Source organism: Sorex fumeus, unplaced genomic scaffold, assembly GCF_029834395.1.
Source record: "Sorex fumeus unplaced genomic scaffold, SorFum_2.1 ptg000035l, whole genome shotgun sequence".
Lineage (NCBI taxonomy): Eukaryota > Metazoa > Chordata > Mammalia > Eulipotyphla > Soricidae > Sorex > Sorex fumeus.
The window spans coordinates 25,303,339-25,329,825 of NW_026606092.1; the positions used below are offsets into that span (position 1 = coordinate 25,303,339).

Here is a 26,487-nt window from a genome sequence, read left to right on the forward strand (position 1 = left end):
GATACCCTCATAAAGTTTTGCTCCATATTCAATATCTTTGCCAAGAATCATTTTCCCCAACAGTATGAGCTGGTCTATTGAGATAATACCTGTAGACTGAGCAGTTTCAAGAAAATTCTTATTTAATCTCTACCTGATTTGCCAATAGCTAAAATAAGTAGATTTTGATATGTGCCTTTTAAGTAAAGCTGAATATAAATACTTTCTTTTCTTCAAAAATGTTTGCTTTTATAATTCCCTACTCTTAAAATAGAAATTTGTTGGTTTAATATAATTCAAAATAGTTAAATTTTAGTAAAACTGGATTTTTTTACTTTCCTAAATGAAAACTATGCTGATTATACATGTAAGTAAAATATATTAGAGTATACAGATACTCTTGTTTTATACTTGATTCACTGTCACTGTCCTCCCGTTGTTCATCGATTTGCTCAAGTGGGCCCAGTAACGTCTCCATTGGAGATTTTGTTGTTACTGTGTTTGGCATATCAAATACATCATGGATAGCTTGCCAGGCTCTGCCATGCGGGCGATATACTCTCAGTAGCTTGCCAGGCTCTCCGAGAGTGGCGGAGGAATCGAACTCAAGTCAGGCATGTTGGCTGCATGCAAGGCAAACACCCTACCGCTGTGCTATTGTTCCAGTGCTTTTATCACCTAAATAGTATAATTTTTTTATTTCCTTAAAATGATCACAATCCTTTGGGTTACTTCACCTTTCCTTCCAGTCACTACCATCTTCATCTCTATAAACCCAGGGGTTCTCCACCAACAGTATCTGTAGTTCAGTGTGAAGGGAGTAGATTACGGAGCTGTTCAGGCCCTAGTGCTCTTGGGAACAGCAGAGCTGTTCTCAGCATGACTCAGTGCCCTCCAGGGCCATACTCAGTGCTTCTCGGGAGGGACTTTCAGGAATTACTGTACCCAGTAATTCCTGAAGGACCATGTGGCACCCAAACCTGGTCCTCACATGAAAAACTGGTTATTAACTCTTTGAGTTATTTCTCTGGCACTGTAGCACTGCAGAACTGTCCTCCCGTTGTTCATTGATTTGCTCGAGGGGGCCCAGTAACGTCTCCATTGTGAGACTTCTTGTTACTGTGTTTGGCATATTGAATATGTCACGGGTAGCTTGCCAGGCTTTGCCCTAGGGGTGAGACACTCTCAGTAGCTTGCCAGGCTCCCCAAGAGGGGTGGAGGAATCGAATCCAGCTTGGCCAGGCCTACCGTGTGCAAGGCAAATGCCCTACTGCTGTGCTATCACTCCAGCCCTAGCACCGCACTGTCCTCCCGTTGTTCATCGATTTGCTCGAGCTGGCCCAGTAACATCTCCATCGTGAGACTTTGTGGTTACTGTGTTTGGCATATCGAATATGTCATGGGGAGCTTGCCAGGCTTTGCCGTGCAGGCGAGATACTCTCGGTAGCTTGCCGGGCTCTCCGAGAGGGGCGGAGGAATCGAACTCAGGTCGGCCATGTTGGCTGCGTGCAAGGCAAAGGCCCTACCACTATACTATTGCTCCAGCGCATCGCTCTAGCCCATCTATTAAAAATATTAATAAGTTGTCTATTGACCATCTGTTTACTTTAGACAAGTTTCTTTTTTAGTCTTCTCTTAGTTTCCTTAAGTTTGTATTTGCAATGGTTGTTATTGATGTTGAGTTGCATGCTATTTTTATATCTTGAATGTTTGGCCCTGATCAGATGTGTAACGTTCAAGCATTTTTATCTCATTCACTAGTTTGGCATTTTATTAGAATAATATTTTGTTTCACTGTATCACTGTACCACTGTCATCCTGCTGATTGTCGATTTATTCGAGTGGGCACCAGTAACGTATCTATTTCTCCCAGCCCTGAGATTTAGCAGCCTCTTCTTACTTTCTTTTCCCAATGATTGGAGGTTCTTTCAGGGTACGGGGAATGAAACCTGTTGCCTTACTCTATTTGGCATATTGAATAAGCCAGGGGGAGCTTGCCAGGCTCTGTTCGTGCAGGAGGGATACTTTCAGTAGCTTGCCGGGCTCTCCAAGAGGAATATATTTATATATTTCTCTTCACGATTTGCTGTCTACTCTGTGAACCCCACCAGATATGGCGTAGCAGCCATGGAAAACGGGTAGAAAGTGTCCTACAATGTGTGAAGAAGCTAAATGAACAATTACAATCAATTTGTAATTGTTGGAATTTTAGGGTTTAGTTGTACATTTCTATTTATAAAAATATGAAATTTGTCACAAAAGTTTCATTGACAGCCTACTACCAAAATGACCCTTATATCATTTTCTCCCATCCCACCTTATTTGTGGTAACCCTCATAGTATTCACTGTGTATATGAGATTTTGAGTTTAGTCCTTCATTTTCCACATGAGCAAAATTGTCTGAGAATTATCTTTTGTGTCCTGACATAACTCATTTGAAATATTTTTTTCATTTGATGCAATTTAATTAATTTTTTTTTAAATCCTAATAGGCCTAGTCTTCAAAGACCTCTAATACTGTTATCAAGAACATATAATCTTTTTATTTTATGTGTTGGGGCTGGAACAATAGCACAGCAGGTAGGGCATTTGCATTGCAGCGGGTAGGTGTTTGCCTTACATGCAGCCAACCAGGGTTCGATTCCTCTGCCCCTCTCAGAGAAACTGGCAAGTTACCGAGAGTATCCTGCCCGCAGAGCAAAGCCTGAAAAGCTACCCGTGATATATTTGATATGCCAAAAACAGTAACAACAAGTCTTACAATGGAGATGTTACGGTGCCCACTCAAGCAAATCGATGAACAACAGTGCTACAGTGCTATTATATGTGTTATAAAAATTCAGATCCTAAGTTCAACTGCTCTGTCCATATTGAATTTATTTTTATATATGTACTTAAAACAAATTATCTATTTATTTATTTATTTATTTTTGAAGTAGATGTCAAGAGTTTTCACTACCAGGGCTGGGGCAATAGTACAGTGGGTAGGGTGTTTTGCCTTGCAAACTCTGACCCCACTTACCATAATGGTCCCTGTGCACTGCCAGGAATGATTCCTGAGTGCAAAGTCAGGATAATCCCTGAGCATCACCAAGTGTGACCCAATGAGCCAGAAAAAAAAAAAAAGATTTTTCCATAGATTTGTCTTTTTCTGTCATATAGTCAAAGTTTCTTTGCTAAACTAAACTTCTTATATGTATAGTTCATTTCCTAGCCCTGAATTCTATTGAACTAATCTTTGTATCTATCTGCCAATAGCATATTTTAATTGACATAATGTAAAATGGATTTGGCTAGTCAGTTTCCTCCATTTTTCTTAAAATTATTTGAGCTAGTTAGGTTTATTTCAGTCTGTAGAAATTTTATATTTCATTCTACTTTTATAAAAATATTACTAGATTTTTGAGATGGATTGCTTTGAATTAGTTTACTGCCTTAGGTGAGATAGCTATTTCGATCATATTGATTTTCTCATTTATTGTCATGCATTATCTTTCTGCCATTCTTTTATTTTCTACATCTTTTAACTCTTGTTTATGTTTTACAAATGGTTCACTTTATTTATAAATCCCTCTCTAGATATTTAATTATTATTAATTGTGGGACCATAATCAGCAATCTCAAGTACTACTAGCTATGCTGTGCTGCGTACTCAGCCCAGAGAGTGCTCAGGTGAACATGTAGTTCTAAGGTGTCAATCTAGGATTAAAAATATTCACAAAACAACTGTACCACATGGTGTTTCACTAATAAAAAAAAAAAATTTTTAAAAGTTCACAAAAATCACCTTCATACCTGTGCTATCTCTAACACTCTCAATTATTTTTCATGTTATTTTGGAGAAATTACCACCATGAGAGGTCCCTGAAAGTAGAGACAGGAGAAAGTCCTGAACCCTATAGATTATGGCTTCACAACAAAAATAAAACAAAATAACAAAGACTTTAAATGAAGATATGAATGAGACTGAAGCGCTTTATACAGACTTTTTTAATAAAAAGATTTAAAAAATCAGTATTTAGTGATTTATTAGGTAAATTTCTGAAGTGAATACATATGGTAGTAGTCAATGATTCATTTTTTATTTTTTTGTGTCGACGATGAGGGATATTATCTTCCCATCAAGTAAATAAAGGGTAGTATGGGTTAAAATAGAGGATTATGGTAGTTCTGATGGACTCATATCCTGACATTTTATATCTGTATATTTTAACAAGTGCTTAGAGAACACTTAGTAATTAAGCTTATATGGCAAAAAGAAAAAAAAAACAAAAAAGTCACTTAGTTCTGAACTCAATATGAAGAGAATTAATCTCTTCCTTTAATGTACTTTTAATACCAGTTGGAGAGCAACTGAAATTTATTATAGAAAATTAAGCAATGTATAGGTCTACTATGTGTTTCAAGAGACTGATTCATTCTCTGTAAACTTTTGAGGAGGTTTCCTGGTCAGTGTTGTGTTTTACAAAATATGTGAAGTTTTAATTAAAAAAAAAAATTTCTTTTCATCAACAACTTGTTCACCAAAACATATATATATATATATTATTCTAGTGACAATGAAAGCTAATAACATTTATTAGCATGTTAGTCATAATTCAATAGTGAAAACTGAAACTAGAAAATAAATTATATAATCATTCAAGATAGGCAAATTAAAATTTTATTGATTCTCTAACAGTCTTAACAGCTTTGTTTTGTTTTCTTAAAAAAAAAAGATAATTGTGCTTGCCCTTAAGTGCAGCAGTCACTGTCAATTTAAATAAATACTAAAATAGATCCTCTTTGATAATAGTAACTTTTTTTTAAATGTAGTGCTTCTTAGAAATTTACTCCATATTCTGAGTGTTATTTTGATTTAATTGATCTTGGTTTTGTTTATTTGTTATGTTTATTTATTATGTTAGGTATTTTTATTGTTAATGACTCAAGATATCTCCAGTTCAAGCACCTATTACTTAAAATTCTTGCTTTTACTAAAACCATTTAAACTCAAAAAAATTTCATTGAACTCAAAAAAATGTCACTGTCCACCATAATTCTATAGAACAAAATCTTTCTCATCAGTTAACAATGATTGAGGCTAAGCTTAAAAATCTGTCAGTGTTATTACATCATTATATCTTTTTTGCCTAAGATCACACCTTCTGTAGGACAGATGTTCAAAAAGTATTATTTAAATAAATAAATAAAAGCATTTTTTTATTAGTGAAACACCATGAGGTACAAACTTACAAACTTACAAACTTCCGTGCTTGTGTTTCAGTTATACAATGATCGAGGACCCATCCATCCACCAGTGACCATTCTTCTCCATCAATGATCCCAGTAGCCCTCCCACCCCCCACCCTATCCCCACTACCCCACCCGCCTCTGTGGCAGGGCATTCCCATTTGCTCACCTTTTCCTTTAGGGTGTTGTCATTTACAATAGAGGTATTGAGTGGCCTAGAGTCTACTTTCGGTCTATGGTCTACTATCAGTACGCATCTTGCATCCTGGGCTGGAGTGATAGCACAGCGGTAGGGCATTTGCCTTGCAAGCAGCCAATATGGCCGATCCGAGTTGAATTCCTCTGCCCCTCTCGGAGAGCCCAGCAAGCTACGGAGAGTATCTCACCCGCACGGCAAAGCCTGGCAAGCTCCCCATGATGTATTCAATATGCCAAACACAGTAACAAGTCTCACGATGGAGATGTTACTGGGCCCGCTCAGGCAAATCGATGAATAACGGGAGGACTGTGACCGTGACCGTGATCTTGCATCCAAAGTGAGTCCTCCAAACATTCTTTACTTAGTGTTCCCTTCTGTATCCGAGCTGCCTTTTCCCCTAGCATGTGATGCGGGGTTCCAAGCTATGGAGCAGACATCCTGGAACTTATTCATTTTTTTTTTTGGAGGGGTGGTATAGAGTCCTGTATAGATCTATTAGTTCTCTGTCTTCTATTACTTCCTTCAGAGCCATTATTTCCTTGCTGAGTTTTAATCTTCTTAATCTATCCAGGAGTGATAAGGTGGTGTTGAAGCCTCCAACTACTATTGTGTTGCTTGTAATGTCCTTCTTTTTTGTTATTTTCTTTTATTTTTATTTATTTATTTTTTATTAGTGAGACATCATGAGGTACAGTTGTAGATTTAGAAATTTTCGTGCTTGGGTTTCAATTATACAATGATCAAATACCCATCCCTCCACTAGTGCCCATTTCCCACCACCAGGGATCCCAGTATCCCTCCCACCCCCCATCCCCCCTATCCTACCCTTCCTCTGTGGCAGGGCATTCCCTTTTGTTCTCTCTCTCTCTCTTGTTGGGTGTTGTGGTTTGCAAAAGAGGCAATTGGTGACAATCATGTTTGGTCTATAGTCTACTTTCAGCATGCTTCTCCCATCCTGGGAGGATCCTTCCAACACCCTTTATTTGGTGTTCCCTTCTCTATCTGAGCTCCATTTTCCCCTAGCATGTGTGGTTGGCCTCCAAGCCATGGAGTAAAATTCCTGGTACTAATCTTGGCCATTCTTAGGTGTTAGTCTCCTATTTTGTTACTTTATGTTCCCCAGATGAATGCAATCTTTCTATGTCTATCCCTTTCTTTCTGAGTCATTTTGCTTAACATGATACTTTCCTCTTCTCTTTTATTTTAGTGGGGGGAAGGGAAAACCCTATGGTCACCAGAGTTTTTTCTTGATTTTGTGCTCCAGAATCATTTCTGACAGTACTTAAAGATCATATATGGATGGTCCTGGGTTAAAACCAGGCTTGGTCACATGCAAGACAAATGCCTTAACCTCAGTACTATCTTGCTGACAACAAATGTGTCTTTTTTTTTGGACAAAAAGTATGTGTTTTCTATTTACATGTATTTATTTATAAGGTTACATTGGTTTCATTCTATCTTTTATTTTATTTTAATTTATTTATTTATTTATTGAATCACTGTGGGAAAGGTTACAAAGCTTTCAGGTTTAGGTCTCAGTCATGCAAATATCAAGCACATTTCCCTTTACCAAAACTTATTTTTTACCATGAGAACCCCAATAAAACCCCACCCTCCACCCCTCCCAGTCCCTGTGAGGCAGATGAATTCTAGTTAACACTCTATCTGCTTTGATTAGATTCATTGTTTCAATAAAGGATTCACCACTATTATTTAGAGTTTACCCCCCCCCCAAATCAGACATGCTGAGAAAGCATTGTGAAGTGATTTGCTTTCTACAGCTGGGTTCAAGAATTAAATGTTGGTTTTGGATTTCTGCTGTTTTACTTATTGACCCTGGAAGTATTTCTACTGAAAGTCAGATAGTTAAGAAATTGGTTTCTGTGCTCTGGAGTCGTGACCGTGCTGGAGAGCCGCTCGTGGGGGGCAACTGGTGGCCTCGGTAGGGCGTGAAGGGCAGACCGAAACGCCCCCCTTCCCATGAGGTTTTAGTCGCCCCCACACCCCCGGCTCATACTTGCTGTCCACAAGGCTCCCATGCGGCCGCCATCTTTCTTTCCAGAGAGGAGAGGGCAAATGGGGCAACACCCTTTCCCCTCCGGGCAGACATGATGGCCTGGATTAAGGCATAGTCCGTTCACTTTTCTGCTCCAAGCTGCTGGGTTCTGCATTAAGTCCTTGTGCTTCTGGGGCCGTGGCTGTGCTGGAGAGCTGCTCGTGGGGGGCAACTGGTGACTCGGTAGGGTGTGAAGGACGGACCGGAACGCCCCCCTTCCCATGAGGTTTTGGTCCCCCCCACCCCCCCGGCTCATACCTGCTGTCCACAAGGCTCCCATGAGGCCACCATCCTTCTTTCCAGAGAGGAGAGGGCGAATGGGGCAACACACTTTCCCCTCCGGGCAGACATGATGGCCTGGATTAAGGCATAGTCCGTTCACTTTTCTGCTCCAAGCTGCTGGGTTCTGCATTAAGTCCTTGTGCTTCTGGGGCCATGGCTGTGCTGGAGAGCTGCTCGTGGGGGGCAACTGGTGACTCGGTAGGGCGTGAAGGACGGACCGGAACGCCCCCCTTCCCATGAGGTTTTGGTCGCCCCCACCCCCCCGGCTCATACCTGCTGTCCACAAGGCTCCCATGAGGCCACCATCCTTCTTTCCAGAGAGGAGAGGGCGAATGGGGCAACACCCTTTCCCCTCCGGGCAGACATGATGGCCTGGATTAAGGCATAGTCCGTTCACTTTTCTGCTCCAAGCTGCTGGGTTCTACATTAAGTCCTTGTGCTTCTGGGGCCGTGGCTGTGCTAGAGAGCTGTTCGTGGGGGACAACTGGTGGCCTCGGTAGGGCGTGAAGGACGGACCGGAATGCCCCCCTTCCCATGAGGTTTTAGTCGCCCCCACACCCCCGGCTCATACCTGCTGTCCACAAGGCTCCCATGCGGCCACCATCCTTCTTTCCAGAGAGGAGAGGGCGAATGGGGCAACACCCTTTCCCCTCTGGGCAGACATGATGGCCTGGATTAACGCATAGTCCATTTACTTTTCTGCTCCAAGCTGCTGGGTTCTGCATTAAGTCCTTGTGCTTCTGGGCCTGTGGCCGTGCTGGAGAGCCGCTTGTGGCGGGGGCAACTGGTGACTCGGTAGGGCGTGAAGGATGGACCGGAACGCCCCCCTTCCCATGAGGTTTTAGTCGCCCCCACACCCCCGGCTCATACCTGCTGTCCACAAGGCTCCCATGCTGCCGCCATCCTTCTTTCCAGAGAAGAGAGGGCAAATGGGGCAACACCCTTTCCCCTCCGGGCAGACATGATGGCCTGGATTAAGGCATAGTCCGTTCACTTTTCTGGTCCAAGATGCTGGGTTCTGCATTAGTCCTTGTGTTTCTGGGGCTGTGGCCGTGCTCCAAACTTAACTCTGATTTTCAGGGAGAAACGTTGGGTGGTTTACTTCCCATTGATCACTTTGTATATAGAGAGATGTCGCGTGGCCACGTAAGTGGCCGCGTGGTTTTGAGGAAAAGTCCTAGTTCCCGCATACTCGAGCTGTGCTTGTAGAGCCTTCTGGTCACCGGGGTTCCATCTGGGGGAGGCGGGATGCGGTACCTACCCCATCTGGGACCTCCCTATGATCTCGGCTCTTTTTGGAACCTGTTTTATTTTTTTTCTCCGGGAGCTGTGGATCCTGTCCTCCATGTGGCCCTTCTCCGGTTTCATTCTATCTTAGGAGTGCAGTTTCACACCTATTTAAGAAACTGCTGTTACTATACACAATCACCACTAATGTACCCCTACACAATAGTTCATTGAGTTTCTTGCACGCGATCATCCTCCTCCCCTTCCTCTCTCTCTCTCTTTCTAGTAAGTCCAGTTCTCTGGTTGTAATCGATGTAATGTAAGGGTGGTTTTGTTTCTGTTTTGTTTTGTTTAGTTTTTTTGGCGGGGGCCTTCTGGCTTTGTTTAATATAGTGCTTTTTTCTATCCTATTCAACACCTTAGTGAAATCATCTCAAATTGGTCTCTCTAGTTTCTGAGTCTCTGAAGTTCCATTGAAGTCAGTGATGTCAAGATTTCATGCTTTCTTACATCCAAGAAGCACTATGCTATGTATATATCTACAAGTTTATTATCCATTCACATTCTTTTGATTACCTGCATTGTTTTCTTATCTTGAAATATTAAGTAGAGTCACCACTAACTTAGGCATGAATGTTTATTTGGGAAATTCTTTTGTTCTGTATTCTTTTGATAGATATCCCATGGTATAGATTCAGGATCATATAGATGATTTATTTTTAATAGTTTAAGAAATTTCCATACTGTCTCCATACTGTTCTTCAAAAAGGTTGAACTACTTTTCTTTGCCACCAATAGTGTATATATATTTTTCCTCACTCCTTGACCAATGTGTGTTTGTATTCTTTGTGGTATAAGCTATTCATCACAGGTGATGAATCATTATAGGTTCGTTTTATATTTAGGATAATTATATTCAAGTCTTTTCACCATCAGTTTTTTAAAAGGTTGAGTATTTATTATATACTAATCAGTAAGTGTTTTATATACTTAGAGAGACTCAAATTTTCTAGTATGCATATTGTAAAACTGAGGAGAAAGAATAAACACCTTGGGCATGCTTGTAGAATTTAGCTGATAAAATCAGATCTCTTTGTCAAATCATTAGCTATTTACTATGTTCCTCTCTTCAATTAACTATTTAAAGTACTTTAGGCTTTTTAAAACCAATTGTAATAACTAAATGATTAAAAAATATCTTCTTGTAAACATTTTTAGTGCCTATCTCATCTTTATTTTTTTTCAATATCTGAACTGTTATATAGAAACTTAAGAAACATGATGTATGACTTTTTCTAATTCTAATTCTAAAACAAAAAGTGAAATAGAGTGATAGTGTTTACTGAAATGAGTTGATGGTTTTACAAAAGAGTATCTGATTGGGTGTCTCATTTAGGTATATCTATTCAATATGATTTCTCAGGTTTACAGCCTATCAATGGAATGCTAAAACAAAATGAACTTTAGAAGTTCTCCTTGCAATTTCTCTCTACCCTTTTCTAATTTGAGAAGAAGAGAGTTTAGTAACACACTTTAGGACTAATATATTTTTCTGAAAGTAAAAATTACTCATACAAGGATGTGAGAACTAGCTTAATGCACAGAGAATATAACATAATGCAGTTTCTTTGAGATAAAGAAAAGAGGGGGAAACACACACACACACACACAGAAAGCTTATGAAAATGTGAAAGATTCTTTGTGTAAACCTGAGAGAAAACAGTTCAAAACCTGAAAATGGAACTGCGTTTATAATAAGTTTAATGCAAATTCCATTCAGGACACAGAAACAAGATGGTATTTTTTTTATTTGATAAGAGAGTAATTTAAAAGAGAATGTACATTTATCTAAGGTTTCATAGCAAAGTTTCTTAAGGGGATTGAGGTATCTAAAACCTTTGAAGTCTGCAAATTTTATTTTATTTACTCACAAGGATAGAGTTCTAAGTCATTTGTTGCTGTAAGAAAATTGCCCATTAGTGTTTGTATTGATTTGCCTTTCTCCAAATGAAAGAAACAAATGCAATTCATTAGCACTTTATTATTGAATGCCTTTTATTATGTAATATTGGGAACTCAGGACCTTATTAACCTGCAAAATGTTTGAAAGTTGAAAAACTAAAAGATTCTCTCTAGTTCATATTTATAATGAGCAAACATGAGTTTTTAGTCACTGTTCTTTCTGAAATGATCTTATTCCTTCTAACCACATTTATTTAATTGGTTTTTATTTGTACTAGATTTCAGTGAATTTTATCCTTCATCTGTCCTGATCCAAAGGCTACCCAATCTTCAGGAATCAGCAAAAGTGTTCTTTCTTTTGTCAAACTCAATGAATTTGATGTTGGTTCTATCATTTTTTTTTAATCTCAGGTTTAACTGCTCCAAAGATTATCACTACTGTACTAAGGCTTAGAGTATTCAATAATAAGGCATCATTAAGCTGAAACTTTGATTCTTAGGGCAGCAAGTGCCGGATGGCTGGCTTGAAATCTTAGGTCAGCCCTCAACACAACTATTCTACATGGAATTGTCCCAAAGTTACCCTCACTTTTAATGTTTTGCATTATAAAAACATTACCGAATGCAACCTGCCCACACGGCAGAGTCTGGCAAACTCCCCGTAGCGTACCCAATATGCCAAATACCAGTAACAATGATGGGTCTCATTCTCCTAACTCTGAAAGAGTCTTGAATTTGGCACTTTTTTAAAAATCTCAGGGCTAGGACGAAGGAGACGTTACTGGGGCCTGCTCGAGGCAATCGACGAATAACATAAAAAAAATTATTGGAAAATTATGCTGCTATAAATCCCTATGCCATTAGAAAAGTGACCAACTCCAGTTGTTTGCTAAGAATGCCTATTTTTTTTTCTTTTGTGGATCACACCCGGCATTGCACAAGGGTTACTCCTGACTTTGCATTCAGGAATTACTCCTGGCAGTGCTGTGGGAACTATATGGGATACTGGGAACCGAACTGGTGTTGGCCACATGCAAAGCAAATGTCCTACCCGCTATACTATTGCTCCAGCCCTGAGAATGTCAATTTTTGAAAGTTACATATGAGTGAAATTATTTATCTTTCCCTAAATGGTAAACTCTATCTGGAATCTGAATTAACAACTGTGTTTTCCACCTTAGGTAATTATCCTTTCCACTCTGAGTAGCAAAGATTCAATATTTCCCTATCTTAAAGTTCATTTCGGGGAGAACGGACAATGGTCCAGCTCTGAATGGTTATTGATTCTGGTAGTGGAGTGATGAAGTCCTATTTCAACAGTAATATGGTGGCTAGACAGATAGTACAGTGGGGAACATGTTTGCCTTGCTTGTAGCCAACCATGGTTGATTCTCAGCACCCCCGAAGGACTCTGAGGTTGGCAGGAGTCATCCCTGAGTGTAGGGCAATCAGTGAATGAATCTTGAGTATAGCTGTGTGGGCCAAAAACCATCCCCACAAACAGGACAAAACAAAACAAAACAACAAAAGAAAACAGTAATATGGAACTGTTGTAAATCACTCTATCTCAATATAAATTGCAGCATAAAATATTTCTACTGCTACAATTTATATTCTAAAACTAAAAGAAAATACCTGTTCTTTTTTGTTTTAAATGTTTATTTAATATGATGCAATTTATATAATCACTATCACTAGCCTCTCGTTATTCATCGATTTGCTCGAGAGGGCCCAGTAAAATTGTGAGACTTGTTACTGCGTTTGGCATATTGAATACATCACGGGTAGCTTGCCAGGCTTTGTCGTGCGGGCGAGATACTCTCAGTAGCTTGCCAGGCTCTCTGAGAGGGGTGGAGGAATCGAACTCAGGTCGGCCATATTGACTGTGTGAATCAATATATTCAATATTATTTCAATAAAAATCTTTTTAAAACATTGAAGCTAGTAACAACACCAAAGGCTACTATTATCATTTTAGAGTATAAATCATTCATTCAAAATGGAAAGCAGTTTCACTTGAGAAATACTGTTTATGCTGTTTATGTATTTACAGGTTAACTATTTATAAAATAAACTATTATTATTTTTACTGTATTAAATTATTGGTCATATTTTAATATGCAAACACCGATTTAAAAAAGTTAAGGACAGGATGCGATAGCACAGCGGGTAGGGCGTTCGCCTTACAAGCGGCCAACATGGCCGACCCGAGTTCGATTCCTCCACCCCTCTCGGAGGGCCTGGCAAGCTACCGAGAGTATTCGATATGCCAAACACAGTAACAACGAAGTCTCCAATGGAGACGTTACTGGGCCCGCTCGAGCAAAGGACAGGATGGAACTACAGTTACTGGTAATCATGGTCCACTTCTCCGCTCAATACAGGGGATAGCTCCTGGTCATATCAGAGAATACTATGCTCTATTGGGATCAAACCCTGCTTATTGCATGTAAAGTGTAAACTTAGCCCTTTTTTTCAATTATTGGTGGAGGTTGCATGTGATAGTGATAAAGGTTTTCTATAAATTATGTGCTGAGGAACCACTTCTGGTGTTTCTTGGAGAACTATATACAGTGCTCGGGACAAAACAAGCATTGGACATTGCAGGGAGATAATCTTTCTGAGTCCCTCTGGTAAAACTCTTTATGGATTAGTCAAAAGCAAGTGAAAATACATATGTGTGTATATATATATATATAAATGTGTATATATATATATATTGCTTTCTTGAGTTACACCTGGTGATGCTCAGGGTTTACTCCTGGCTCTGTGCTCAGGAATCACTTCTGGCGGTGCTCAGGGGACCATATGGGATACTGGGAATCAACCTGGCTTGGCTGCGTGCAAGGCAAATGCCCTACCTGCTGTGCTATCACTCCAGTCCTGAAAATACATAATTTTAATATTTCTTGGACTTTCTTGGATTTTTTTATTTTTAAAATATTCTTCAGAATATAGTTATATACCTGTTTTATTTGATTACTTTTTATAACATTTTATTTTGTGTATTTAAAAATCACATATTTCTTCTTATTATAAGAAGACAAAATATGTTGCTTCCCAGAAAAAAACTGGAAAACTAAAGAAAAAATCATTTGGAATTGAGGTAAAATGTGGGAAAAATTACAAAAAGTGGATGTAACTAAAAATAAAGCTCACGATGTAAAATCCTACTTTTGCTAAACATTGACAACAATTTTAATTTATATTTTTGTAATAACAATTTTGTAAAAATATTTTTATTAATTCCAAGACTTATATGTCCTTGTAATTTAAAAGTAACTCATATAAATAATACACACCTGTAAAACAGGACATTCCTATGCAATTCATTAAAATCCAGTTTCTTGTGAATAGAGGATAATCAAACTTAAGTGATTTGCTAAAGAGCTGTCTTATGATGTGGCTTGATTCAGACATAGTTTGGAGATTAACAATTTCAAAAACAGCAAATGTAGTGGCAGGGTATTATCATTTTAACAATATTTTTTTTTATTTCAATTCTCATCCAAGCTAAAAATGAGAAAAAGCATAGTCCGATATCTGTTATTTTGATGCTTTGATGGCCGTATCATACTCTTCTCACCGTCTTTTTGAAAAAATGACAGCAATAACATAGGGACAGTGATAGAGGTTCATGGGAACTGTTGTGATAGGGTGTACAGTAACTTTGTACGTCAATACTATTAACATAAACACTATTGTCCCCATATTACCTAAACGGTAGTAATTTTCAATGTCTAAAAAATGTGGTAAAAAGGAGCATCTTAAAAAGAAGAGAGAAGAATCCCTGTAAATAGTAGACCACTAAGAGCAACAAATCTGTATTAGAGTGAGAGAGAAAAATGCTGTTCAAAATAGTAACGTTTTGTAATAGAAATATTTGCAAGATCAAGGACCTATTAATTAATAGGTTTTCAAAATGTTTTAAATTGTAATGGATTTAATAGCTCTCAATGTATGAAGGTTGAGAAAAGTTTTTGCCTTTTTAAATGATTGGGATTCTGTGATTTGCCAATGATCATTTCTACTGCTCATAATTCTAACACCACACCCCATAAACAGTGTGCCTTGGGTTTCCTCACCAGAGAACCCCACTTCCCTTCCCTTTCAAGTCTCCTCAGTTGTGATACACCAACTAAATTGTGCATTTAAGTTCTTTTGTTGTGCTGCATTTTGCCTACTGCTGTGACCTTACTGTGACCTTACCTAACTTTAAGACCTACATATGAGAGAGATTGCTCTATATTGACCCCTTTCCTTTTTACTAGCTTCACTCAACATGATAATCTCTAATTGCATCATGTTGCTGCAGATTTTATGATTTTGTTCTTTCTTAGAGCAGCATTGCATTCCATTATGTAGTTAAGTCAAGACTTTTTGACACATTCATCTGTAGTTGGGCATTTGTGTCATTTCATATGAATATGTACTATATGCATCAATGAACATAGGTGTACGAGACCCTTTCAAATTAATGATTTTGTACTTCGTGGATAGATGATCAGAAATGATATTGCTGGTTTGTACAGGAGTTCTATTCCTAGTTTTTGGTTAGATCTCCATGTTTGCTTTCCATCAAGACTGTATCAGATGACATTTCAGTTAACAGTGAATGAGGGTTTCTATCTCACCACATCTCCGCCATAATGGCTTTTTCCAGAATTTTTTGAAGTATGTCATTTTCACAGGCATGAGATAACATCTCATTGTTACTTCAATTTGCATTTCCCTAATCATCAATGACAATGAGAACTTTTTCTTATTCCTGTTTGCCACTTCAATTTTTTTTGAAAAATTAGACTTAGAATTTTAATTCTCCAAAATATGAATATAATTTTCCATTTTTCTTTTATTTTCTTTTTTGTGTCACACCCGGAGATGCACAGGGCTTACTCCTGGCTCTGCTCTCAGGAATTACTCCTGGCAGTGCTCAGGGAACTGAGAATCTAACCCAGGTCGGTGTTGGGCAAAGCAAATGCCCTATCCGCTGTACTATCGCTCCAGCCCTAAAATATCCTTTTTTTAAAAAATAGGGATTCCACACAGTATTCTGGTTTGCAGAGCTAGGGTCACTGCCACTGATGTTCAGCAGGAGATATAGAGACCACTGGGGTTATCATTAATAGTTAGTTCTTAGAAAACCCACGTAGTGCTTGGATTAATATAACTCTTTCACCTGCTGGGCAGGTGTATTACCACTTTGAGTCCCATCCATAGCCCCTTGATATTTTGTTTTAAGATTTATTAACTGTAAAGAACAGCCATATAAAAGCTAAACAAAAAAGATCTATTGATGGACATTGGATATGCTGACTAGTGAGAGCTAAGTTTTGAAGAGAGGGTAATCAGGAAGAAGGTAGTGGGGAGCGTGGCATGTTGAGGTGAGAGGTGGCAGATGATCCGGGAGCCAGGGAAATGATGTGAAACTTAGATATGGCACAAAGATGACAGCGAAAAATCATGTGTAATGGCCGGAAAACTTGAAGAATAAAGACTTCTAATTTATACTTTGAAGTGTTCATATTGATAAAATAATAAATGTACCTACCACATGCTCCATAAATTCTATTAAGTATATTTTATGTTTGCATGAGTGATTCTTTGTGTGGGTGTGGGGTGAGAAATTAGAAATGGATTCTAGTATCTGTAGTGAAATCGTATGGTCGAGGAATAGACTATTACACTGAAACACATGATTATTGAAAACAGAGATTTTGAAATCCATTCTTTTTTCAGAAGTCAGAGAAGGCAATCTCTGAAAGAGCAGAAGATAGGGGTTTGGATTAGAGGTAATTTTCCTGTCTGTCAAAGTTTTATAATAAAGATAAGTTTAAAAATCATTATCTTACTAAGCTAGAGGAACTAATGAGTTGCATGGCCTTAAGGCAGTCTGTGTAAAATGTGGAAACAATGATAATTCTGAGTCTATCTGTTAAGGTCACACTGAAAAATGACAAAGAGAGAGAGAGAGAGAAAGTGAAAATGATTGCATTTCTGACCTCAAAAGGGGAAAGGTATCTGCACCAGATCATTTAAAGTTGTAGTAAGTAATTAAATTTCAAGTGAAAGTTGGTGGTTAGAATTTTAGAGAGTAGGGAATATTTTTTCATAGTGTAACAAAGTTAAAGTGCAGATACTGAATAAACATAAGTATCATGAGTTTATATTGATTGTATAATGCCACAAACCTTTTATTTTTGTTACTAGGAAAGGTAGAAATACAATAACAAAATTCTAAGGTAAAAGGTAAAGGCCCTCCCGTTGATCGTCGATTTGCTCGAGCGGGCCCAGTAACATCTCCATTGGAGACTTTGTTGTTACTGTGTCTGGCATATCGAATACTCTCGGTAGCTTGCCGGGCTCTCCGAGAGGGGCGGAGGATTCGAACTCGGGTCGGCCATGTTGGCCGCTTGTAAGGTGAACACCCTACCGCTGTGCTATTGCTCCAGCCTAGAGCGATAACAAAATTCTATGAGATTAAAAAGATCATACTGGTAATATTAAATAACTGTATACAAATCATCCTGTATAACTCAAAGCTTAACTTTCTCCAGAAACCGGAACACATTACATGCAAAATTTATTTAGCTTGAGGTAAAACTTTATGACTTAGCATAGTGCTCAGTATTAAAGCATGGAATATATTATGAGTATAAATAATCAAACAAAGAAATCTGGTGAATTTATCCGTACAAAATAGTCAGCTTTAGAATTCATAATGTGGAACTTCTGTCACTGTCACTGTCCTCCCGTTGTTCATCAATTTGCTCAAGCGGGCCCAGTAACGTGAAACTTGTTGTTACTGTGTTTGGCATATCAAATAATTATTATTTAATACTCATTTATTATTTAATACTCATTTATCACTCAAAGTGTCTAACTTAACATTCTGATTTTTTGCACTATTTTTATGAAAGCAACTAGATTGACAATACCGTTAATTACAGTTTTTACGTGTACACCATTTCAACCACACCCATCACCACAGAGCCTGCTTACTACACCATAGTTGCATTCCCTGCTTCTCCCACATTGCCCATGTAAGGTTAAATCTATAGACAAAATCTCTAGTTCCAATGACTTTGGATATTTTTCCCCTTTACTATATTTCCTTATATCCCTATATATATAATAGATACCTTTTAAAACAACCATTGTGCAGTTATGACATCAATACCCATATAGATTATTAAACTACTGAAATTTCACAAATAAGTCAAAGTTAATGGATCACAAGTGTTTTTTAGGGGACTATGCCTTGTGCTCAGGACTTACTCCTAGCTCGGCTCTCAGAGTTAACAGCTGGTAGGGCTTGGGGGACTATAAGGGAAGCTCGGGACTTAACCTAGGTCTGTCATGTGCAAAACAAGCATCCTACTAATAATGCCATTTATATGGTCCTTTTATTTTCTTTTTTGTGCATATATGAATTTAAAAATAAATAGAATGAGTAATTTTATGTTAATACATTATAAAATAACAGGAAATTTATAAATCCTACAATTATGCAATTGACTAAATGTGAGAAGAGAATCAAAGATGTATGAACAAATATCTCTAAAGTATTAGTAGAATATATGACTAAAGATTTATAATGTCACAAATTTTACTCATTTTTTTACATAAATAAAGCTTAGAAATGTAAATCTTCTAGCTGTCAGGTAGATTAAACTGAATATCTCATGGTCAACAGTTTACAGAATTAGTTCATTTTCACAAATTTTGCCTTATGGTCATAATCACTTGTTGTTATTATTTTCAAAGTTAATAATCAAGAAATCCCAGCTGCATATGTACATTAGTACATTTAGTATCTTTAACACTAAGTATGTCAGTCTATTTGTTAGAAATGAAAAAATGCTATTTCATTCAATGTTGCTATAAAGTTGTGTGATACCTTCAGTTACAGGAGTACATATGGGAAATAATGTTTTCTGATTATGTAATGTTATAGGACTAGAAAGCAATAAATAATCACATATAAACTAAGATTAGCTTCTTTTTTAGAGTTGTGAATTTTATAATAAATGTCTTCTAACAATTCCTGTAAAAAAACTTTTAATGTCATTTATATACTGTGCAACTTACATTTTATAAATTGTTAATTATTATTTTCTGTGGATACTGGTAATAACTTGCTAAGTTTTTCTTGGTAATATTTGTGTCCTCTTTGCATTCCCTTACAAGACGTATTATACAGTATATCACTTTCATTCATGCATTCAAGAAATGCTTACTTTGAGATTTCTGTATATCAGAGACAGGTTACCTGACAATATTCTATGTAAAGCTGTTAACAAAATTAAATCTTGGATCTCAAAAGAAAACACTGTAAGAAAAGCCAACATTGGTCAAAAACAAATATAAAACATTACATTTTGACAACCCCTCTCTGGGTTATGTTGTTCTATTCTTTTGGCAGTAATTAGGCTAAGAATTACCTCTGTGCTATAAGGACCCATATGGAGAAAAGTAGTTTCTTCACCTAAACCACACATCCGAAGCCTTCCTTTGTCATTTTCTATGCATACAATACATGACCATTGGCTACCCCTCAATCTTCTTGAGCACTATTCTCCCTCTTAGATACATATACATTTTCCCTGGAGAAGTCCAACATATATGAAAAAAATATTTTTTATATATTTCAGCTTCACTTTTTTCAGCATAAAACCAGACTCCTATTCTATGTTTTTGAAGATTTCTTTTCAACTACCATCACCTAGACTAGATTTTCAACTTGTTTATGTAAATGAACATTTTTCTATTCAGTTGTTACTGTGAGTTTTGGCTGACTGAGACAAGTTAGGGAAATATTCTAGTACTTCCGGTCTGAGTTCATCGTGGGTTCGATAATACATAAGTAGGAGTGAATGTAAAATGTGTTTAGATGATGAATATTATTTCGTAGAAAAAATTTAAAAGAATCAAAAATACTTGTGGTAATAAGACTATGAGAATATTTGGTGATTAATTGGATTAATTGGATAGGAAGTAGGGGATAAGTGATGAAGAAATATGAAGTTTCTAAACCAAGAAATTGATATTGGTAACCCATTCATCATAACACTGTGGCATGAGGGATTGTCATGTGGAGTTGCAAGACATGGAAGTTTCAGGTGAAAAATTTAGATGGTTGCTGTTCCTGTATTTTAATATAACTTGTTTATGGTCCAGAGAGATAGTGCCATGGTTAGGATGCTTGCTTTGCACACTGCTGACATGGATTCGATTCCCAGAATACTATATGGGGCTTTGGCACCTCCAGGAATAATTTCTGAGTACAGATCTAGGAGTAACTAAGGTGCATCATTGAATGGGGCCCCAAAACAAAAATAAAGTCACTTGTCTATATACAAATAGAAATATTAGTGGGGATTTTAATTTATAGGTCTACTGTTTATAGAAGAAAATTGAACTAAACATATATAGCTTCATAAATAAGACCAATGCTTTTTAAATTTACTCCTTTAGCAATTAAAATGTGCTAATCAATACATTTGTGCAATTGAAAAATCAAATAAATCCTTACTTTTTGGACATATGCTTGAAAATACTTTGTTCTGCTTCAAATCTGTATGTATTTAACTAAACCATTGTAGACAAGGGGGTATTTTGTATTACTTCCCCTAATAGGTAAAATAACTCAGAATTTATTGAATTTAAAATAGGGTCCTAAAACTTACTGATAAATGACTTTATTAAACTAATTGCTTTTTCTTTATTTTCATAGTCTGTCACTGTGCCCAAGGGAAATTATATTGGTCTTAAAGGATTTGTTCTCCAAATGACCATGTAGGTCACAACACAAAAACTTACTTAGTTGGTGGAAAATTTATTATTTAATGAATTATCCCCAGTGTCTTTCTGGAAGCTGTATTTAAAATCGCTGATCTATAATTGCTACCCTTTATGCAAATGCATGCACACATAATATATTTCATTTAAAGTCATTAGACACATTTTTCATTCAAATATTCAAAAAGCACTGTTATTTAAAGATTCTATGACAGCATAGATCCATTCTTCAAATATTCTTAAGCCCATTTGTACAATGAAAGTTTGAAAAATAATATAAGGGATTTGTAGTTGGCATTTGGGAAACTAGTAGCTCTGAATTAATTGAAAGATAAAGCAATTTTAAGTTTCATACTTTTTGAATGGCCTTATGTTTAAAATACCCTTGACATAATTGAAATGCCCTTTGTAGTTTTCATCTTTCTCAACTTTGAGACTCTGTTGAGTTGATTTTCTTCCCTAATAATTGCTTTATATTTATAGCACTCATATTCAGGAAAAGGTATGAAGACAGGTGTTGTGGTTCCAAATAATATGACATGATCTTTTTTTAAAAAAAGTCTTTCAAAACTGCAGGAAAGAAGTATTTATTGAATTAAAAGGAGTAGAAAATAGTTAAATTGATGATGGGTTATCTCTACTAATAGTTCAAATACACTTAAAAATTGATTGACTTGGTTCCTTTGTGCATTTTTTAATATTATTCTTACTTTTGCGTTAGTAAATTCTTCTGGAGTTATTATATTGTAACCCACATAGAATGATAATCTCACCAAAAATTATGCATTTTGATATCTATAAGGATATCTTTTATAGACTGTTGTGTTTGTTCTTTTTTGCTTTGTTTCCCTCTGCCTTTTTCATAGAAAATGATACCATCTACTGGACAGACATGGGCTTCAATAAAATTAGCCGAGCTAAAAGAGATCAGACTTGGAAAGAAGATATCATTACCAATGGCTTGGGAAGAGTTGAAGGCATAGCTATTGACTGGATTGCTGGTATAACCCATATTGGGTTGTTTGTGTGTTTGCTTTGTTTTACACCTGTTTTGTTAGACAATCTACTTCATTAACAAAAAAATGTGTCTGATTTCTAACACGCGTTTGTACATCTAATCTATACTTCAGGATAAATGATCCCTTTACTTTTGTAAACTTTCAAACTTCCAAACTTCCTAGTATTTTTGTGCTCTTGGATAGTGCTTGTATACAGTTTAAGCTAATGTAATGTTACTTTCCCCAAATCTCCTGAAAGTGTCTATAAGGCAAGTAAACAAAAGTGTTAATTTGTTTTGTTGTTGTCATTGTTTCATGGCTGATATTAGTTGAAATTTAAAAATATTCCTTCTTTTGAAAGAGGAAGTTTTAATTTGGTATATGCATATGCTTTCTTGTACATTTCCGTGCTCAAAAATTCAATTTCAACTATTGCATGTTAATAATTTGTTTCTTTCATAATGATATGTTAAATAGCCCTGTATTTCTTTTAGGTAACATATATTGGACAGATCATGGTTTCAACTTAATTGAAGTTGCAAGACTCAATGGCTCATTCCGTTATGTAATCATATCTGAAGGCCTAGATCAACCAAGATCTATAGCTGTACACCCAGAAAAAGGGTAATTTTATGACTTACATCTTTTGAGTTTCAAATGAGTATTTTCTTTTAGTTCTATTGAAAAATCTAGAAATAATAAACACATATGTATTTTGAATACACTAATTTATTAATTTGTGTTTGATGAATTAGTATGTAATAAAATTTAAAACTTATTTAATTTTAAATTATTTAAATTAGCATTTAATACCACTATCAATTTTTATGCAGTCCTTCTATGTCTGTCCCTCTCTTTCTAACTCATTGCACTTAGCGATAATACTCTCCATGATCATCCACTTATAAGCAAATTTCATGACTTCATGTTTCCTAACAGCTTCATGTTTCTCCATTGTGTAGATGTACCAAAGTTTCTTTAACCAGTTGTCTGTTCTCAGGTACTCAGGTTATTTTCAGATTCTGGTTATTGTAAACAGTGCTGCAATGGACATACAGGTGCAGATGTCATTTCTACTGTGCATTTTTGCACCCTTGGGATATATTCCCAGAAGTTCCACCTTATGTTCAATCTATCTTTCCCATAGTTAATTGTGCTTTAACTTGTGCTTACAATACCACAGTCATTTCCAGTTCATATAGATAAACCAGAGACTCCCCCCTTTAATATAATGCTTATTTAAACACTTTAAAAAGAAGAATCTTTGGTATGAAGTCCAGTATTTATATTGGCATCTTTTACAATAAGATTTTATGAAAAGTATTTATTTTGAACTGCTATAAATGTCTCTTTGCCCTACAATCAATCTCCGTTTGACCTCATCTCAGTTTTAAACACTTCCTATTTTCTTACTTTACCTATATTCTCCTACCTGTGTTAACTTTACAAAATTGTAGTTCTCTACCCTTAGTGTTGTGTTGCCACACCACAGCTCCAATCTTTTCATCTTTACAAATTCTGTATACTCAGTCTTACTAACTTACTGTTTTTTTGTTTTTACTTTACTGAATAACTCTACATTTTTCCTATAATTCCTGTGAGAATAAATACTATATATGTTTCTATTTCTCTAACACCAGCACTTTGTATAATAAATGGCTAATGGCTCACTGCTCTTTTTAAACAGTTACTTAACAGAGTTTTTATTCAGAAATCTTATAGTACTTGTTGCTATTGTGTTTTTTGTATTGATAATATAACCTGAATTTACATTGACTTTTAAAACAAAAATATTAAAAGCAGGTATTTTCACATTGGTAGAGTATTTATACCTTTTGGGTGGAGAGAAATCTTAATCATGTTGGTTACCAAAAGTATATTAGACAAAAAATATTAAAATACTGAATAAGAATGAAGTCAATCCATGTGAAACATTTAATCAACTCTAATGAAGATTTACAACCTTACCTTTTCTCTTTTCTGTTGACTCATTTTTTTATTATCTTAACATACTTAGCAAGATTTTTTTATTATCTTATGTTAATATTAAGGTCCAGTCCAAAATGTATATACCATATAGCTTAGCAAACTGATTTTTTTTATTAATTAGGAAGACATAAATGTGGTCAATTTTAAAAAGACAATATTATATCAGAATGAGAGTACAGAGGCTAAGGCAAGTGACTTGCACGTTGCCAATCGTATTTGATCCCTGGCACTGCATCTGGCCCTCTGAGCACTACCAGGAGGGAGCATTGAGCACTATTGGGTGTGGCCCCCCAAATTATAACTAAAAAGGTAAACAAAAAATAATAATACAAGAAAACTTTTTTAATCTGTTACAGAAATCAAACTCACAATTCTTTCATAGGACTTTCCTCTTTGACATGCCCCTTTTTTAAAGGGAGTTTTGTATGCATTCATTTAAAAAAATAATAGTTCTATCATTTTATTTTTTTAATTTATTTTTGGCTTTGAGAGTCACACCCGGTGATGCTCAAGAGGTACCCCTGACTCTGCACATAGGAGTTACTCATGACAATGCTCAGGAGACCATATGGAATGCCATGGATCAAACCTGGGTTGGCAACATGCAGGGCAAATGCCCTACCAGTTGTACTATTGTTCCAGCCCCCACTTTGACATTTTAATATTGAAATTCCCCAAGGACTTGTTATTTGGTTTTATTCTATTTGGTGGCTCACCTATACAAATGGTAAATATCCCAATATGTAAATATGAAATTAGATAGTATTTCTCCACTCAAGTCTTTTCTGTTATTTTAGCTTCACTTAGAGACCTTTGACATCAATGCATCACACTTTCTTCTTACAATGTGACATTGACTGACTCCTTTCCAAAAGGAGAACTAGAGCCCCTTTTCATACACTTGCATTTGTGTGGATGGAGCTGAGACTGTGGTGGAAGTAGAAACTGTATAATTTCTGAGACTATAACCTAAAAGAGAAAGAAACCTTTACCTGCTTCCCGGAAATGCACTTTGAAGCAACCTACTCAATTGAAAGGAAGCCAAGCTGCCCATAAAGACTCTTTTCCCTTCATGTTTATAATAAGTTCACCACATCATTTTGTGGAATCAAGTGAATCTCATCTCTGATATAGACTCATGAAGTTCAGTTTAACAGGCATCTTGCTGTTACATCTTGATTTGTGATCTTCTATATATATTTTTTATTAAAATCTAATAAACATCTCGTGTTATCTTGATTCACCAAAGAAAGAAAAAAGAAAGAAAAAAAATAAAGTCTAGTTTTTCTATTTTAGCTTTTCTTTATTCCTTCTATTTTGGTGAAACAAAATAGTTTTTATTAAAACTGATTTATAAAGAAGTGAGGGATTAAAAAGTGAGAAGTACATATTTGAGAGAGAACACAGGTTTCCCCAGAGTGGAAATAGGCAAGCAAAGAAACGTCAAGAAAAGCAAGAAAAGCAGGAGAGATGCATGTTCAATGGATAATAAAGACTTGCAGAGCAAACTAGATTTTCATTTCTTTAAGTATGTTTCTTATCTCTACATTTTATCATATAACAATAATACCTACAGATATAAAAAAGTTGGAATAATTATAGTATGTGCCTAGAAGATAAGCTGAAGCAATAAGATATGAAAATGGGGGTCTCCTGAATTATATTGCTCCATCATACCTAGTCTAAGTTTGAATTGATCCATATATATCAATAAAAGTGACTGCCTGCATTACTCTGGCTCCTCACCCAAAATAGTGTTAATAAGTAAATAGTAACAAAAATGTCAAAATAGGCTACAGTGACAAAAATGGGAAATTACTGGAAATAGAAGAAAGGCTACAAGAGAAAATACAAATTTCTAACTGGGAATCAGGCAGTCTTCTGCCCCCGGGCCTCGCTGTTCCTCACCAGAGCCCCCTTGGAGGGGAGCGGGTTGAGCTTTCCTCCCCGCCCCGACCAGGGCTCCGGCAGCCGAAGACCTCCAGGACCAGCCACCACCATGCTGAGACCACTCTCCGCACACATGAAGGTACTGGCAGAGGGACAAAGTCACGCGGGTTCCGGGGCCGAGACCTCCAAGCCTACTCGAATTGGAGTCGAGCATCTTCCACTCAGATCCTCCAAATTCCAGTAGGCGGGGGTCACACCCACCACCTGGCCCCCTGGCGCCGTGTAATCCCATCAGCGGCCAAGACTCAGAGACTATAAAATCCAGATCCCGGACGAGAACAGTGCAGTCTTCTGCCCCCGCGCCTGGGTGTTCCTTCCCGGGGCCCCTTGGAGGGGAGCGGGTTGAGCTTTCCTCCCCGCCCCGACCAGGGCTCCGGCAGCCGAAGACCTCCAGGACTAGCCACCACCATGCTGAGACCACTCTCCGCACACATGAAAGTACTGGCAGAGGGACAAAGCCACGCGGGTTCCGGGGCCGAGATCTCCAAGCCTACTCGGATTGGGGACGGGCATCCTCCACCCAGATCCTCCAAATTCCAGTAGGCGGGGGTCACACCCAATACCTGGCCCCCTGGCACCGTGTAATCCCATCAACGGCCAAGACTCAGAGACTATAAAATCCAGCTCCTGGACATCTTATCAGGACATCTTTTTATGACATCTTATTATCTCATTCCTACTTTGGACAAACTTGCAGGCTATGGAATGTAGCCTGCCCACAGGGCAGAGTCTGGCAAACTCCCCGTGGCATACCAAATATGCCAAATACCAGTAACAATGATGGGTCTCATTCTTCTAAAGAGCCTTGAAT

General features: G+C 37.1%; 1 protein-coding gene across 1 annotated transcript in view; it reads left to right on the plus strand.

The window, feature by feature from the left end:
* Positions 1–26,487, plus strand: part of LRP1B (LDL receptor related protein 1B) — a 1,985,988-nt gene that overhangs the window by 1,429,960 nt on the left and 529,541 nt on the right. Inside the window, exons 36-37 of the mRNA XM_056117551.1 lie at positions 21,606–21,740; positions 22,232–22,361. Of these exons, the coding sequence (XP_055973526.1) occupies positions 21,606–21,740; positions 22,232–22,361 (265 nt within the window). The remainder of the gene's footprint in view (positions 1–21,605; positions 21,741–22,231; positions 22,362–26,487) is intronic.